Source organism: Conger conger, chromosome 2 (genome assembly GCF_963514075.1).
Source record: "Conger conger chromosome 2, fConCon1.1, whole genome shotgun sequence".
Taxonomy (NCBI): Eukaryota; Metazoa; Chordata; class Actinopteri; order Anguilliformes; family Congridae; genus Conger; species Conger conger.
In genome coordinates this window covers 16,773,868-16,790,171 of record NC_083761.1, presented here as the reverse complement: position 1 = coordinate 16,790,171, position 16,304 = coordinate 16,773,868, and the positions used below count along the sequence as shown (strand labels likewise).

General features: G+C 40.5%; 1 protein-coding gene across 1 annotated transcript in view; it reads right to left on the bottom strand.

Moving 5' to 3' along the window:
• LOC133122496 (serine protease HTRA1B) overlaps positions 1 to 16,304 on the bottom strand; it is a 28,862-nt gene that overhangs the window by 10,354 nt on the left and 2,204 nt on the right. The window contains exons 2-3 of the mRNA XM_061232490.1: positions 10,412 to 10,511; positions 7,319 to 7,523 (exon numbers count right to left, since the gene is read on the bottom strand). Coding sequence (XP_061088474.1) covers positions 7,319 to 7,523; positions 10,412 to 10,511 — 305 coding nt within the window. The remainder of the gene's footprint in view (positions 1 to 7,318; positions 7,524 to 10,411; positions 10,512 to 16,304) is intronic.

Sequence of the window (16,304 nt, the reverse complement as noted above, 5' to 3'; positions counted from 1 at the left end):
TAAAAATGATAAACACTACTTTGTTTTTTCATAACTAAGTAGTGTGAATAAACACACAGAAAGTAACATGCTCAGACTGTGGAAATGGTAGCTCTCAGTTTCTCTGCCATTCTGAACTTGATGATTGAGAGAAGGGTTTACAAATGTTCTGGTCAGTTGAAACTTCACCGCGGCGTAACCACAAAGTAGCTAAATTTTCTTTTGAACCCCATATATCTTTGACTAGACCTGCCATCATGACTCATAAGGTCTCCTGCAGAATAACCTCGGCAAGCTGGCCAAGCATGGAAAAGAGAAATGGTGACACATTTATGCAGGGAAAGGACTGTCTTGTGCATTTTCCTAATTTACTATAGCAGCTGGGATCTTAATGGAATGAAGAAGAAGAAGTTGAGTTTGGGAAATGACTCATCACTCTGAGGACCGAACTCTCTCTTCAGAGCGAAAGATGTGTACAGTTGTGTTCAAATAAATAGCAGTGTGTAAAAAAAGTGAATAAAGTGCAAATATTTTTTAATAGCTTTTAGTTCCATGTTTCAAATGTAGTGGAAACATTACACATTCAATTCCAAATCAAAGCATTAACAAATTTTATCAAGTCTGTGTTATTCTTTTACAGGAAGCAAAGAAAAGGAATATTAATCTGTTCAATCTGTCAACATTTTTCTCTTCAAACTCAAACACTACTGTATAAACTGAAGATTTTACTTCACTTTTTAAATTACTGAACTAATATTTAGTTGCATATCCATTGTTTTTGATAACTGCTGTCAACCTACTTCTGATATCTAGGAACAGGTATTTCAGCCCAGGATGAACAAACTACATTCCACAGTTCCAGTGAATTTTTGGGTTTTGCTTCAGAAACTGCATTTTTCATGTCACCCCACAAGTTTTCAATGGGGTTGAGGTCAACTTTTTAATGAAATGACATTGTTCCTCCAAACAATGTTTGGAATGACCCATCTTACTTAGCAATTCAGAAGGAAATATATTTTTTATGTGTGAAACATTTGCTTCCCTTCTTCCTTAATAAAGGACAATTAATGACACGTTCTTTTCACAGAATGAATTAATTCCCTAATTAAACTCCATACTGAAATTATTTTGAACACGCACCTTTGAATGAATGAGTCGATTACTCAGAACAAGCAGTGTGCATGTCATGATAGTTGAGTCTGTTGTTTTTCTATTATACTACTACATCTACAAGTAAATTATTTGCCATGCAGAAATATCACTACTACTCATAACAGTGGTTCATCAGGTTACTGATGTTGTACTGCTTTTTTTTTTTTAAACAACTGTAGATGACACATTCTGCAGATCATATTAAATGCCACCAAACCTGAACCATATGGCTGAAAATCTGTAATACAGTATCCTTCAGAGATGAAATGGCTGCAAATGTGTCTTCAAGACCTATAACCATTGCAGCCATAGACTTAATTGACATACTGTAAGTACAAGTGAATCTGCACACACACACACCCATACCTGCACACACACACACTTGGAGGTACATAAGATCTAGATGAGAGCCGAGCCTCATCTGAAAAGCTGTCTACCCAGCTAGCGTGGAGGCCTGCAACTACTGCATATCACTGAGATGCAATAAACCCGACATTGCTAAATATGTTTCAATAGAGAATTCAAATGGTAAGTTGCTCCGGATGAGAGCATCTAAATGAATGCAATGTAAATGTAAATGAACATCTGAATAATGTGAACCTAACTTCAATCTCACCTTTTTTCTTAGTTTTGAGGAACAACTTATGTAATTCTTCCAATCAAAAGCAGAATTTTACCAATATCAGTCAAACAAATTCAATATGTAGGACCGGGCAATGAAATAAGTTGAAAATTGGAATTAGCTTCTCGAATGTAAGGGCAAAGCACATTGCCGCTCAATTGAATTCAGCCTGGAATTGGTTCAGTGCTCTTTCATAGTAAAAAAAATAACTCAAAACAAACGTTTGGGTATCTCAAAAACCACTTCAGAGCAATCACCAAAGCAAACATATTGATTTGTTCATACGGATGCTGCCTACGTAATGCTCTCCATTAAATGACAGGTACTTTATAAGTTTTGCCTGGGGACCGAGAACTCAAAATCTAACCCACTTTAGAGAACTCCATCTGTGCATGGCAGATACAGACAGTGAGCTTCACTTAAAATTGCCCGAAGCCTCAAGAATAGCTAACGATTTTGTATCTCTAGCACATGAATTCAGAAATTCAACAATCCTCTTTGTTTGGCATTAGACAAGATGCCAAATGAGTAAAAGTGTAGGTATGGCCACCTGTGAACCTGTTCTTGCAATGGTTTGTTAGTCATAGAGTAGAAAGTTTGGGGTGGGGTTTATAGTAATAATAATGGAAATTGGCTCCATAGCTGCTCAGGTCATAGCATTAAAGGCTGTTTATGCAGATCTCCTGTTTACCTTCTCTGCTATTTAGACTCAGCAGGCTTCTTGGCTTACATTGAAGGCCTTTCTTTAAAGTCAACTCGCAGTTGCTGAGATATGGCACCATGCCACCACACCCATGGGGATAAAACAATGCCCCAGTCTTGTTTACTCTGCTAGGATGCGGTAACGTCAAGAACTTCAGTATTTATTCGTAAATAAAATGAAAGGACAAATGTAGAATGTAAACTCCAGCCAAAACAGGAATTGAGGAGACAGAGCCTTGAGTTGGGAATAGTCTCATACACCTAGATGCTTCCTGCTGTTCAATTACTCACCAAGTGATAGAAAATAGGCAACAATTCCTCTAACCAAATATTCAACTCAATTTCTTGCCTGTTCATATCATATCCATTGTTCAACAAGTCTTATTCATGTTCAGAAAGTGCTACCAGAACAGCTATTGAGAGAATCTGGGCAGCAATAATAAAACAAACAAAAAAAACATTAGAAGTGCCATGGCAATGGCACTGTTTGTACATGAAAATACTGGATATGAATGTGCTGTAGGCATGGGCATGCAGAACAAAACTATGCTTGCAGATTATCAAAAAGCGCAAACAAACCACAACCCACCTGGGACTTTACATACCCAAAGACCACAACAGAAGAACAATACAGTTACTTATGTGGTGTAAGATTTCATGCCACATTCCTGTGGGTATTTTCAAACCTAAATCAAAATGGCGGTGAGTCACTCTCACAGGAATGAACCGAGAGACACTTCAGCGAAGATGCATTTGCTCCGATGTGAATGGTAATTACAGTGTGTGCACTCTCTTGCATGTCCAGAAACGTGTCCTGACATCTGTCTTCATTAGAGTTTGGCATGTTATTATCAAGGGTTTCTCAAGATTAACTTGTTATGGCTTTTGTTAAGACCTAACAGAAGTACACATTCCAGATTTTGATCCAAAGTACAGGAGTTATGTTAAATCCTTGCCCCAATAACTGTGGCTGCTATATATTTAAAATGCCTGAAAACTTTTTAAATTACAAGAAGTAGAATTTTGTGATGCATGGCAGTCTTAATTATCAATTTGCATTGTGTAAATATTTCATGCCTACAGATATCAAATATAACATTTAAATTGTTAGATCAGAACAGCCAAGATCCTGGTCATGTGAGAAAGATGAAGATGATCATGGTGGATTTCATTTACATAGCATGTATCATGTCAAGATTTCATGTACCATTTCAAAATTTCAGCACCCACCTGGCTCATATAGAATGATGACAGTAATGTAAATAACCCCACATTACAACAGTGGTATGCAGAAGAGCATCTCTGAACACACAACATGTCAAAGTGGATAGGTTACAGGAGCAGAAGACCAATAAGTCAAAATTATAATTTGAATAAATACCTAATAAAGTGCTCAGTGAGTGTATATAGCCACTTGTCCACAAAATAAGAGACCAGGGGGAACAGGGGAAGGCCACACTCTGTCTGCAATTACTCAAAAACAGCAGGCACTGAGGGTATACTGTAGCCATGCGCAGCCACTCCAAGACAAATTTAATCAAATAGCTCTGCCAAAAAAACAATACCAGAGGCAGTTATTTTATTGTTATTTTAGTTTATTTTATTCAACAGAGCCCAAAGCCTGCTGACACTTGTCCTGTTATGCCACAAAATTGATGTAGAAGTACACACACTGCACTAACATGGTCAGGAAACATACCCGTGCAGCTGAACACTGAACGTTACTGCAGATATTGCCGCAATGGAGCACACACATTAATGGGCGCATTAAAAGCATTTGTAAGTGCAATCGATTTAGGGAATGCTCAGTACATTTAGCAAAGGAAACGTATTGACTCCAGTGCTAACTCTGAAAAATAAAGACAGTTGTATACTCTGTTTCCTCAGCTTGTGTTAAATATGACCATTTTGGCACTGTGTGCCGAAAGCATTAGTCAGATTAAGGGAGTAGCTGAGAAAGGAAATATATTTCAACTGAACATAGAGAATTGGACAAAACAAAACAAAACAAAACACAGAGAATTGTGACAAAACAAAAATAAAGGTTAAACATAATTTTTACAAAAAATAAAATTATTGGGTAATGTAGACACCTATAACTTCTGAAGGCATAACTTGCTGTACAAGCTGCTCAAAGCACTGGACCAATTAAAACTCCCTGCATACATGAATACAAGGTTATGGAATAATTGGCATGCTGGTGGGTGGTTGAGCTTATGGTGTCCAAAGTCAGACATATCCAAGCTTAGGATACTGGGCCTAAATATATCCAAGAGCTCTCGACAGGCTATGCTTAACTTGCTCATTTTGCAAACCAAGAAGGAAACATTCAAATAAGACAATTAGCCTTGAATAAGATGCAATGTGCTAGGTCACCTCAGGTGTATAGTGCAGATATGGCAAATTATTTTTCTGTACTGAACCTTTAAAGGGATAGTTTGCTCCCTAGAGTCTTAAAAATACTTAAGTTTTAGTGTATGTTTTGATTGGCCCAGACAGTTAATATGTGCGATGAAGGATATTTCAGATATTTACAGAAACTCGCCAGCTGTATATTGACCGACCTGAGGACATTCAGTGGTCACCTAAGCAAGAGCAAGAAAACAGTGTCCAGAGGTTGTATGAGTGTATGTGCACATTAGCAAATCTTCAAAAATCTGTTTAATCTTATTTTAATTGGAACTATTTCCTGTGGCCTTGTTTCCTGCGATTAAGAAGACCGTGCTGCGGCTTGCTATTTCAACGTAACTACACAGGTCCTTGGGAGCAAAGGGCTCGCATTGCTTTAGGTATAAGAGGGAAAGAAGTATGATAGAAAAAAAGTGATATTTATGTTAAATGTGAATTAAAGCTATAAAACTAATCTGCTCATATGTACAGCGTCTGGAAACAAAAAATCGCCGAATAAGCTTTTGAATTGTGTTGCCCACGACTGACCCTGCAACTAGTATAAAGCTGGCAGGTTGTCAGAATCTTCTAGAATATCCTTCACTGCACATGAAAACTGCTTTGATCTATCAAAACATTCAAGAAAACCTGCAAACACAGCAATGATGAAGTTTGTTCTGTTTTGTTTTTCCAGTTAGTTCCCCATCAGTCTACCTGAAGTTAATTTGGGTCTGCACCCTCTTTTTTCCTTACTTTAACTAACCAGAAACTTCTGAAAAAATTGACACTAAGCACGCCATTTATAATCATTTGGAGAAGTCTCTTGAGTCAGAATTCCTTCCCTCAATCAAAAAAGGGTTCAGAGAGTTCAGCTGCACTCAAGAGGTCACAGGTTCTGAGTGCAGCCGTAAACTTGCCCATTTGTTGGTATCAGCCTTTGAAACTTCAAAGGCATATGCTGTATAATATTTGGTCAATATACACTGTACAATTCAGATTAAATGTAAACATCGATTTACTCAATATTAGCCCACAACTAAGAAAAAAATTCTGTTTGATACAGCACTGTTACTTCAAGTTAACACCATAATTTGGTGGTCATTATTGACAGAATAGAATTGTACAGAATATTGCTTCCAAGCAGATCATTTAATCTGGGCACCAACTGTAGACATGCCAAGTATATGACAGAAGACGATAGACTATCTCAGTTGGTAAAAAAGTGAGTGTCCTATGAGATTCATGAGCAAGTAGTAAATTGCATCATATATAACACCCATCTATCCCACAGGTTCTATCAATGTTGGTCAGATGGGTCTTATACTTTATATGATGCATTGACTACTTATTCAACCATTTTTGAGGACAGTTACCTTAAGCTACAACCAATGTATCAGTTTTCTACTGTTTAAACATACAGAGGGTGTGAATTCTCAAGTGTTCATCTTGGTAATGCTTTGTAGACTCCACAGAGTCCCGGGTTTAAAACTTTAAAAGACGACGTGAGGCCCATATTAAAATGGGTATGGAGGTGAAAAAGTAGCATGTACCTGACTGTATGTTTCCACAAGCGCCGCTAGTCACTCGCAGTGAGTGACAGTGAAGATGTCAGCCAGGGGTCAGAGACACCAGATGATTCTACGTACAGACGTGGCAATGCGCTCTGCCAGATCGGGAGACAGTGGCCTTTTGCGCAAAACCTCCATCTGCATCGCATTGCGCTAAAGCTTATTTCAGCAAATTTTCCTCGAATTAGCACATTTGGACGGTTGAAGGCGCTCCTGGCTGTGCTCTTGAACATCGGTGGAAAACAAGAGGGGAGGCTCAATTTCGACAGGTTTACAAACAGCCCCCCTCCCCTCTCCCCTGGGTCCGGCTCTCTGTGCAGCCCTGGGCTGGAGCTTGAGAAGAAAGGCGAGCCAGTGCACTTTCCACATGCATTCCCAGAGGGACGGCATGTGGAGCTGCCTCACACAACTTGTGGGGATGTTTTTCTTCATGACATTGACACAGCCCCTACTGTCAACGGGGTGATTACTGGTATGGATGTCTGGTAATGGCTTGGGAGAGGCAGCCAAAGTAAAGTGTGTTTTGACCCTTGGTTTTAGTGGACTGGGTGAAAAAGTAAAGTTAACCCTCAATGAGTGCTGAAGTACACATTTTAGTCCATTAGCTTGGCTGTTCTCTCAATATTATCAGTATTTCCCCCCCACTAGACCCTTCCTGCTCAGCAGGTGCACCTGACAACAACAATTCTCTGTAATCAAATTCAGAGAATTTCAAGAAAAGATTTTTGGAGTGTTTGGATATATTTCCCCACAGTGACTCCATATCAACAACAGCCTTCTTACAATGAACTATGTTACAGAACTTAAATAAACTCTCCATAATTTGTTTGGTTAATGTATGTTGTGTTAACCGTTCTCAAACCCTCGTGTGACTGGATGTGTGTACTTCAGAGGAGGTGGGACTTACCGGAGTGTCGATCTTGATGAGGGCGATGTCTGCTTTCTCGTCCACGTCTATGATCTTGGCGTCATAATTGGTGCCGCTCTTCAGTTCCACCTTCACCCGCTGCTTGTTGGTCACCACGTGAGCGTTCGTCACGATAAGGCCGTCTTCTGACACCACAAAGCCAGAGCCGCTGGCCACTGCCACCTCCCTCTTAGAAAACACCATCCTGGTGGACAGAGTGGATGAGAGAGACAGCGATGAGAAACAGAGATTACAGGAGGAGAGGGAGAGAGAAAGAGAGAGAGAGAGAGAAACAGAAATGGAAGAAAGAAATCGGTGAAGAGAGAAATAAGATGAAATAAATCACAGAGAGGGTTATAAAATAACGAAGGAGAGAAAGAGACGAAAATGAGAGATGTATAGAGAATACAGACACACAGGTGGTCAAATTCTGATACTCTTTATCAAGATTTCCACTAAAATCTGTACACTGATTCTGAGATACTTGATTCTCAAACTTGACATTCAACTTAGTGAAGGAGTTTTGTATGATTCAAGCCAGTGCAGGTTGGCATGAAGACAATACCAGGGTTAAGCTAGTGTATACCCCTCCACACCCAATAAAAACAAAAGAGAAATAAAAAGCAAAAATGAATCATGAACTATCTTCACACACCTGCTGAGTACACTCATGTGGTTGAACTCATGGACACTCGCAATCTCAGGTTCATAACATCATCTTTGACACTGTGTTCCTTCCCCATTTTTGGAATGAAAACATGACTTTGGGAATAACAATAAGTACTTTCAGATTACTCCCTTTCAATTTTAGCCTGATGCCAACTATAGTAAAGATGTGTGTTAATGAGAGAGGTCAGAGGATGAAGGGCCAGGCTGGTCAAAGCTGGCAGGAAGGTGACAATAAGGCAAAGGACCACACATTACAACAGAATGCAGAACACATTAATGCAGAAGAGCGTCTCTGAACACACAAGGCATCAAACCTCTAAGTAAATAGGCTACAGCAGCAGAAGACCAATAAGTCCGAAAAAAGTTGAATAGATAGCTACTAAAGTGCTCACTGAGTGTATATATTCACACGCTTTGGTTGAGCACATACTCTCATTACTATTCAAAATGTGTTCATTTGACTTGCTCACAGGCTCCCTCTTTATCCATTATCCTTTCACACAAACTCGCTGCCCACTTATTTGTCCAACATGATGTTACCCTTGTTCTGAACCCAATTGGTATTTTCAAAAGAAAACCCAGCAAGCAAATAACCACATAGCCATAGCCTGTAGCCCCTACTTTACCAAAGGCTTTTCCCACATTCTTGAATGTTTTGTTATGTACTGAGTAGGCCTACATATGGTTTGTGGCTGCAAGCACATTATAATTTTATCCAAAGAACTAGAGAGAAACATCAACAGTAAAAGTGCATTGGCTGGTCACAGGCAAATTTCTGAATTAATGTAATAGTGAGGAAGCCAGGATAACAACAGCCAATGAACTCAGTGACCATACCCCTTTCCCAGAAAACATTTTATTACGGAACAATAATGGCTGATAACACCTTAAATTCAAGGTGCTCAAACGGCAAATGGTAAAAAGGAATGCTATATCATATCATATCATATAATCATTTAGAAAGCACTCAACAACCAAACGAACACAGAGCACAGTAACCTGCCTATTTTATCTTGTTACAAAATTATATAATTTACAATAATTTCTTTTGCTTCATTTTTCATTAAAACTGCTTATTTTTCTGGTCTTTCCAAGAGCACTGGTTTAGTGACTACCCAAGAGGCAAAGCATAGGTTTAGATGTCAGGCCATAAGCCTGCCAGTGTGATTCCTTAAGCACTTCAGTCTCTGAGCAGTGGAGGCAAATTGATCTGCATCCCAGAAAAGGGCGGTGAATGTGTTATTCCTTGTTGTCACAACAGGATCCATTTTGTAAAAGGCTTAGGTTATCTCCTCATCCCTCGAACACACAGCTGTGTGAGGCAATGCGGCCCCATGAGCAAAATCACTGCTCTGACAGTAACATTAACCTCACACTGCTCCTCCACCATTCCCCCGAGACTCATACAATGCTGATACTGAGCTGCTAACCCATTACCTCTTCTGTTAAATATCCAGAGGTACCGCCTTACATTCTACATATCATATAGCCTCTCCGCTTTAAGAAACATAGAACTATGCAGCACAGTATCATTAGTTTGTTATGAAATAAAACTTGAAAGTGGATTTATTGAATATGATGCTTTACACTAAAATAGTCAGTCAAAAACATTGAAATAAAAAACATTTTCTCCATGAATTTACAAATCATGTTAGCATGGTGAATGTGAATACACTTTCACCATTTGCAGATCAGAAGAACTGAGTCATATTTAGAATTTCTGTCAATGCAATTAGAAAAAATGAACACAGCATAACAATAATTGAAAAATAAATCTGTTCCATCAATGCATCATAATTTTAAAACCAATGTGACTACCATGCATTATTAAAAACACCATCATGAGACTTGAAATATCCGCTTAGAGAGAAATAAACCACTGGCAGTTTAATCATCATATGGAGTTGCTCATATCCCCAGACAGACAAGCCAAGCCAGCTGGTGTGTGACATAACAGAGGGTTAAAGGCTTACAGCTGCCAGGAGAGCATGGCAGGAGGATCAGAGGTGTCTTCACAACGCCACGCAAAGAGAGTCATGGGAGATTTAGGGGACAGGGTACCATCCTAAATAATCAAAATGAGTCTTACTGGGAACTTAGGTCTCTCCCACGCACTAAACAAGCTTAACTGCAATTTCACTGCTACGATGTGAAAGTGAGACCAGATCTCTGGACGGAGAAATGATTACCTTATGTGCAATCCAGGATTTGGGATCCATTTCTCTCATTCAGTTAAAATTCGAAATAACTCATTTCTATTTCAGATTCAAATTTCAATTAAATTCAGATTCTAGTGCTTAAATATTCTTGCAAATCCAGGTAATAATCAATAATGTTTCCCCCAGGCAGGGTTATCCTGTCCGATGCCCAGAAACACTCGTGAAGGCCTAAATACTACAGCAGAAGGTGCAGAAGGAGTCTTACTTGCGGTACAGTTCAATATGGACCACGGCCGGTGCGATCTTCTCCACTACATCTGCGATAAAGTTGTAGCGGTGCCGCAGGCTGTCTGGATTCTCCTGACCTGCAAGGCATCAGGAAGAGGGACAAAAGTTATGAACAGGAATGTCAAATTCTGTTAAAATACATAAGGGCAAATTAAGCGGGCATGATCTAATGGATGGAAATGTGATCAGGATTGGAACCATGTGATCTCGGATGTGGTTTGGGAATGTGAGCTCATGAAGACTTTAGCTTTATACAGAGAGAAACACACAGAAGGACAGGTTGTCATATTGATTATTATGTATTATGTCTAATGAAATGTTACAGCATGCCATTTTTCTTTGCTCCTACATGCTATAATGACTAAAAGTATCTTCAGACAAGCCAGGACTCTGCAGCTATGATTCACGCTCAGTGTTTACCTGTGTTTACCCACTGAAGAAGCACTGGAAGACAAGTCTTGGAACATTCAGTTCATCAAAAAGTGTGACTCAGTGTCTCTTCAGGTGGTACACCAAGAGTGATTCCTAACATTATTAAAAACACAATTTTTTTTAATAATCAAAAGTTGGCTGTGGGAGGAGGTCTGAGTGTTCTGCATTGTGCTGACCTGGTTGAAAATCATGCTCTAGGTGAAGCCAAAACTTGAACTGAAATTAACTTCTCCTCCTTTGCTTGTGACTTATACCTTCCTGCACTGATGAAGGTCTGATTGACTGAACTGTTTGTCCTCGTTTTACCAGTATGTGAGCTGAAATAAACTGTTGTTGATTCAGTGAACACTGATATTTTTGCAGTGTGAGGTTAGCTTTTCCTTTTTTTTTAACTCGTTTATGGCTCAACGCACCTGCTGTATATTTTGAATAGTTTTTTTAACTGAGCGCAAACAACATTTTACAAAAATCTGGCACCTGAAAAAACAGTGCGGATGTTTTCATTTCATCAAACATTGATATAGTAACAACAATCCGTTGAATGAGGGAACACGTTTTCAAATTTCAGCTGAAATTCAAGACAGCATTTATGAGAAACATCAAAGTCTCCCAAGCTTGGTCAGTCAGTCATTTGAGGTCAAGAAATCACTGGCCTCAAAAACTATGTTATAAAAACTCAGGAAATTATTCAGTAAAAGCTTCTGTAATCATGAACATGTCAAAAATGTACTTAATTGGGGTATCCTTGGGTTTTACAAGAACTTTTCCCCGAGTGACTTTCCACTCTGCTTCTTGGATTTGAGAACAGTCCAGCATATTCATAAAATGCAGGTCAACTGAGATTGATGCCTCCTTTTCAATCCCTTCCATTACATATTTTTCAGTAGAACTGTTTTTTATTTGGTCTCACATAGCATGTAATGAAAAATGAACACAGCCTGTTCTAGCACATTGTGTTGGAATCGGTACAGCTGTTGTGTTATCTATTAGCCCAACCCAGTGAGAATGACAGACAGACCTGTCCAAACCCTATTTGGTTCTCACAGCAAAAGCACACTTATTAGAATGTTTTTGGCCAGATTTGTCAAGCCTGTCTGGTGATGTATTATTTGAACAGAAAATATAATGTCAACTCTTCTACAGCATATAGTAAACTGTTGCCTTAAAAGAATATAATTCCACTCAGTAAACTGTTAAGCAGACCAATGGTAAAGAGCAGTAACTGGTGAAAATTACCCAGTGCTGTCCATCGGATATACAAGATATTCATTTTCAATCAAGTTTTGTCTATAGTTTGGTATTTAGTGTTGACTCTCCAATCCACATCAACTTTCACAAATTCTTTTCTAAAAAACATAGAACGCACAGTATCAGGATACTTTCACTGACGTAATTCAGGTCCTCAAGAGTGGAGCCATGAGCTTTCATTATAGTTAAACATGTGATTATAGCATTTGAAACTCATGTATAACAACATTTTTGCTTTCTCTGTGAGATCAAATGCACCTGACCAATGAGTTCCGACAGTCCAATCAGATTCTAAGTTCCAATTCTTTAAAAGGATGATTTTTCTCCATGTCTTCACAACTATTTTTCATTGGTTTGTGTTCTTTCTTGGTGGTGAGGTGGCCTTGACCGAAACATCTGTCCAGCGGAAATGCATACTCTTAAATATCTGTTTGTAATTAGGAATTTTTGCTGACTAGAAAAACACAGACCAGGCCACAGCATAGCAGGTACTGTGCCCAATATTCACCAAAACCCTCTTCCGTGACGAGTCACATTTTTATGTAATAATCATTCCGTCTGTCTGTGGTGAGACAGTCAACGAGGAAATTAAGGGAGGAATTTAGTCAACCTCCAGACAAGCAAAAACATATGCATTCATACCACCGAGCCAAAAACACTCCTTCAATAAAAATAGAAAACACCACTCTAAAAACCTTGAAAACTACAGTGAGAGAGACAGAGAGAAAGAGAGAGAGATATTGAGAGAGAGCGAGAGAGAGAGAGAGATTGAAAAAAGGTTACATTGAAAAAAGGATACCTTTTTATTTTAGTAATTACACACATACTATAAGCACTGAGGAGGTAAGATGATCCTGCTATCAACTTTAAGTAGGGCGGCCCACTGACTGCCTGAAATATTCAATGTCAGTGCAAACGCACCAGGCAGATATTTATGTGAGGGTATTCATTTACAAAACAAAGATCCGGGAATCTGAATCGACATACTGTATATTTCGAGGTCTGGGCCCAGGGTGCTCAGACACTGACTGGGAAGGGTTCACGGTTTTTTGGGGCGGGGGACCACAGGCCTGATAGAACGACAAACGAGGACAAGCTCCTGTACCTCTTGTGCCCCTGTTTTCATTCATGACCTGTCCTGCCACTCTATCGGTCTATCTGTATAGTTTTACCTGCTACTCCCAATATAACCCACTCACGGTAGTATTCCTTCTCAGTTTTCGACATTTCTGAAGCAAAGCTAGAATTTCTTCCAGATTTGCGTCTACATTACGTTTGTGAGGGCTGAGGAGACTGCATGTCTTGACAGAGCTCTCTACCATACCCGCAGATATTCAGATATGTTCCTGGAGAACAGTCACCTGAGATGAAGTCCTTCTAGTGTGGGTTGGAGAGAAAATCAACAAACAAAAACAATAGCGGCCTTAATTTCAGCTGCCAAGTATCTTCCATGAACATGAAACGCAGTCTGCTGTTACCTTCCCAAAAGTGACTTGTCACTGCTTCCTCCCCAGTGGCTATCAGTTACCCCCACATAGCCAAGGCAGCGCCCCACACCTCCTACCCCTGATTCCCCTCTTCACAAGTCACACTCAGCAAGCTTGTGGAAAGGTCCTGGGTGTTCCATCAAGTGGGTCGCTGTGCCCCTCGATTTACAAGCTCCTTTTGCTTGTGATGAGCAAAAGCCCACACAGTGAAGTCATAAAATGATGCGGCTAGAGAAAAGAAAAACATTTCTGCTTGATTTAAGGATTGTCGCAGAGGACAAAGGGAAAGAAGAATCCTTCCATTTGTCTTTGTGCCAGCTAAACACTATGCTGTTCATTCCCCTAATGGCTCTCACAAACCTGAACTACATGGGCCTAAACTTCAGGCTTCAATTAAATTAAGTCCATAGTCAAAGCATAAGGGAAACGTTGCAGGCGGGGGCAGTGGGTGGGGAGCCATCGTGATTTAAGAGATAACTGCATTGCTCTGGAATGCAATGTAAGCCAGCCTGTACAGTGATGAAAACTTCTGTCCTAGCACCTGTACACCTAGTCTTACAGCTGGACTGCGTTGAGAATGCCACCCATCAGGTAAATCGCATTCGCCCTCCCGCTTTCCTGCTTCTGCTGGTCATGTCACCACATGACCCAGCAACCCACAACCACCCCCCCCCCCCCACACACACTTCATTTCCACCATCACTCATCAAGGGCACAGTTGAAGCCAGAGTTTTACGAGACTTTTCTATTTGGAAGCTGTCCTTCCTTATCCTCCAGTGTCCTGGGGAAAGGGGAAAGGAGGATTGGGTTGCAGGGTGCATCCCTCCATGCCACTACCCCCCACCCCATTTGCCCCCACCCACCCACACACCATGCTGCCTCAGCAACCACAATGAGCTGTGCGCTGAAGTGAAGGGTTGTGTCCCTTGGCTAAGGCGCCGGATACTCGCTCAGCACTGAGCTAATGTTTATCGAGCAGCGAGGTCTTTCGACCTTTCTCCGCTGTGCAGACTCTACAAACCAGAGAGGACATTTAAAAACAAACTACAAACTTCAGTTTCAGAACCATATCTAAGCCTTAAGCACCTATTAATTTAGCAAACTGACCATGTTTTTTCACATTCGCGTTCAAATTCAACTAAAGTTTCATGAGCTAAAATGAGTTTGTAAAAGCAAGGGGTGCGGCGAGACCATTACCGGTCCCCGGCAAATGACATCGCTCATGCTAAGAGAAGTCAGTTTGAAGCAAGGAAATATGAAAGTAATAATGAGAACTACAACAGAGGTTATTCACCATCCCTACTGTTAAATCAAACACCGGATGCTTTGAGGCATTGCAGGAAAATTCTAATACTGGCTTTCATTCAAGAGTCTCAACAGAAATCATTTGAAAAAGTTAAAGCCATAAACATTGGGTCCAGCATAACTCATTTTTTTTATTTTTTTTATTGTTTATTTAAAAAATTATGTTTAATCCAACTTTGCCATGGATTCAAGAACTGAATTTCTAAAAACCATTTCAAATCAGGAAATTACTTTTGGGTCCATTTTATGCTCTAACGCTTAACTTATACCTTGAATTCTGGCTTGCCCTGACAGTGCAGCTGTTGACTCTCTATCAGTATCATTTAATCATATTCGCACAGTGCATGTAATCACATGATGAAAAAGGTTTGATGAAATATGGCTCAATCATGCAGAATTTGCCCTAGTTCTGGGATCAGTTAATATAATGAACCTCATGGAATGTGGAAACTCATGTAACAGCACTGACTGAGACATTTCAAAGGTTCTCTCTGACTTGATGTGCTGAATAGCTCAATCAGATTAGCAATGGTCTGTTTTATCTAAAAGGGCTAGTTTGTGAGGCTGAGGTGCTACACAGCTCAATCGGATTAGCAATAGTCTGTTTTATCTAAAATGGCTAGTTTGTGAGGCTGAGATGCTAGACAGCTCAATCAGATTAGCAATGGTCCGACTTATCTAAAAGGGCTAGTTTGTGAGGCTGAGGTGCTAGACAGCTCAATCGGATTAGCAACGGTCTGTCTTCCCTAAAAGTGCTAGTTTATGTGGCTGAGGTGCAACACAAACACACACACACACACACACTCACAGTACTCATATGACTACACCGAGCTGTCATGAAGTTGTAATGCCCTCTGGCCTGTGCTCCGGCCAGACTTGACATGCATACAAAGAGGCTATGCTGCCTCCACTGTGTGTTATGGCTAGACCTGACAGGCAGAGAGACAGGCTTTGCTGCCAATCTCCGCGACCCCGTGCTCCGCCGTGTGGAGACGGACAGCGTGAGGCTGCGCCGCAGGTTCTGGACCGCGGTCAAACTCCGCTGCTGCTGACACGGTGGCTTTGAGGGCACTTTCATCACGACGCCTCACGGCCGAACACCGCGGCCCTCAGAACCCGGAGCGCGGAGGGCCGCTGTCTGTTTACAAAGCGTGCCCGGAGCAGAGCGCCCGAGAGACGCTGGCCCCGTTCCTGCAGGGTCTGACCCTGCTAACGTGAAAAAAAAATAACTGCAGAAGGGAAAAATAAAAATAATGAAAAAGTCCAGCTGGCTTAGAACAGCACCACAGTAGGCCATTGAGATGTCTGCTACTGATGTGCACATCTAGCACAGTGCCAACAAAACTTAAAATATTGGCAGACATGGACTGCCCAAGGTTTGTTACCCCGAAAAAAGGT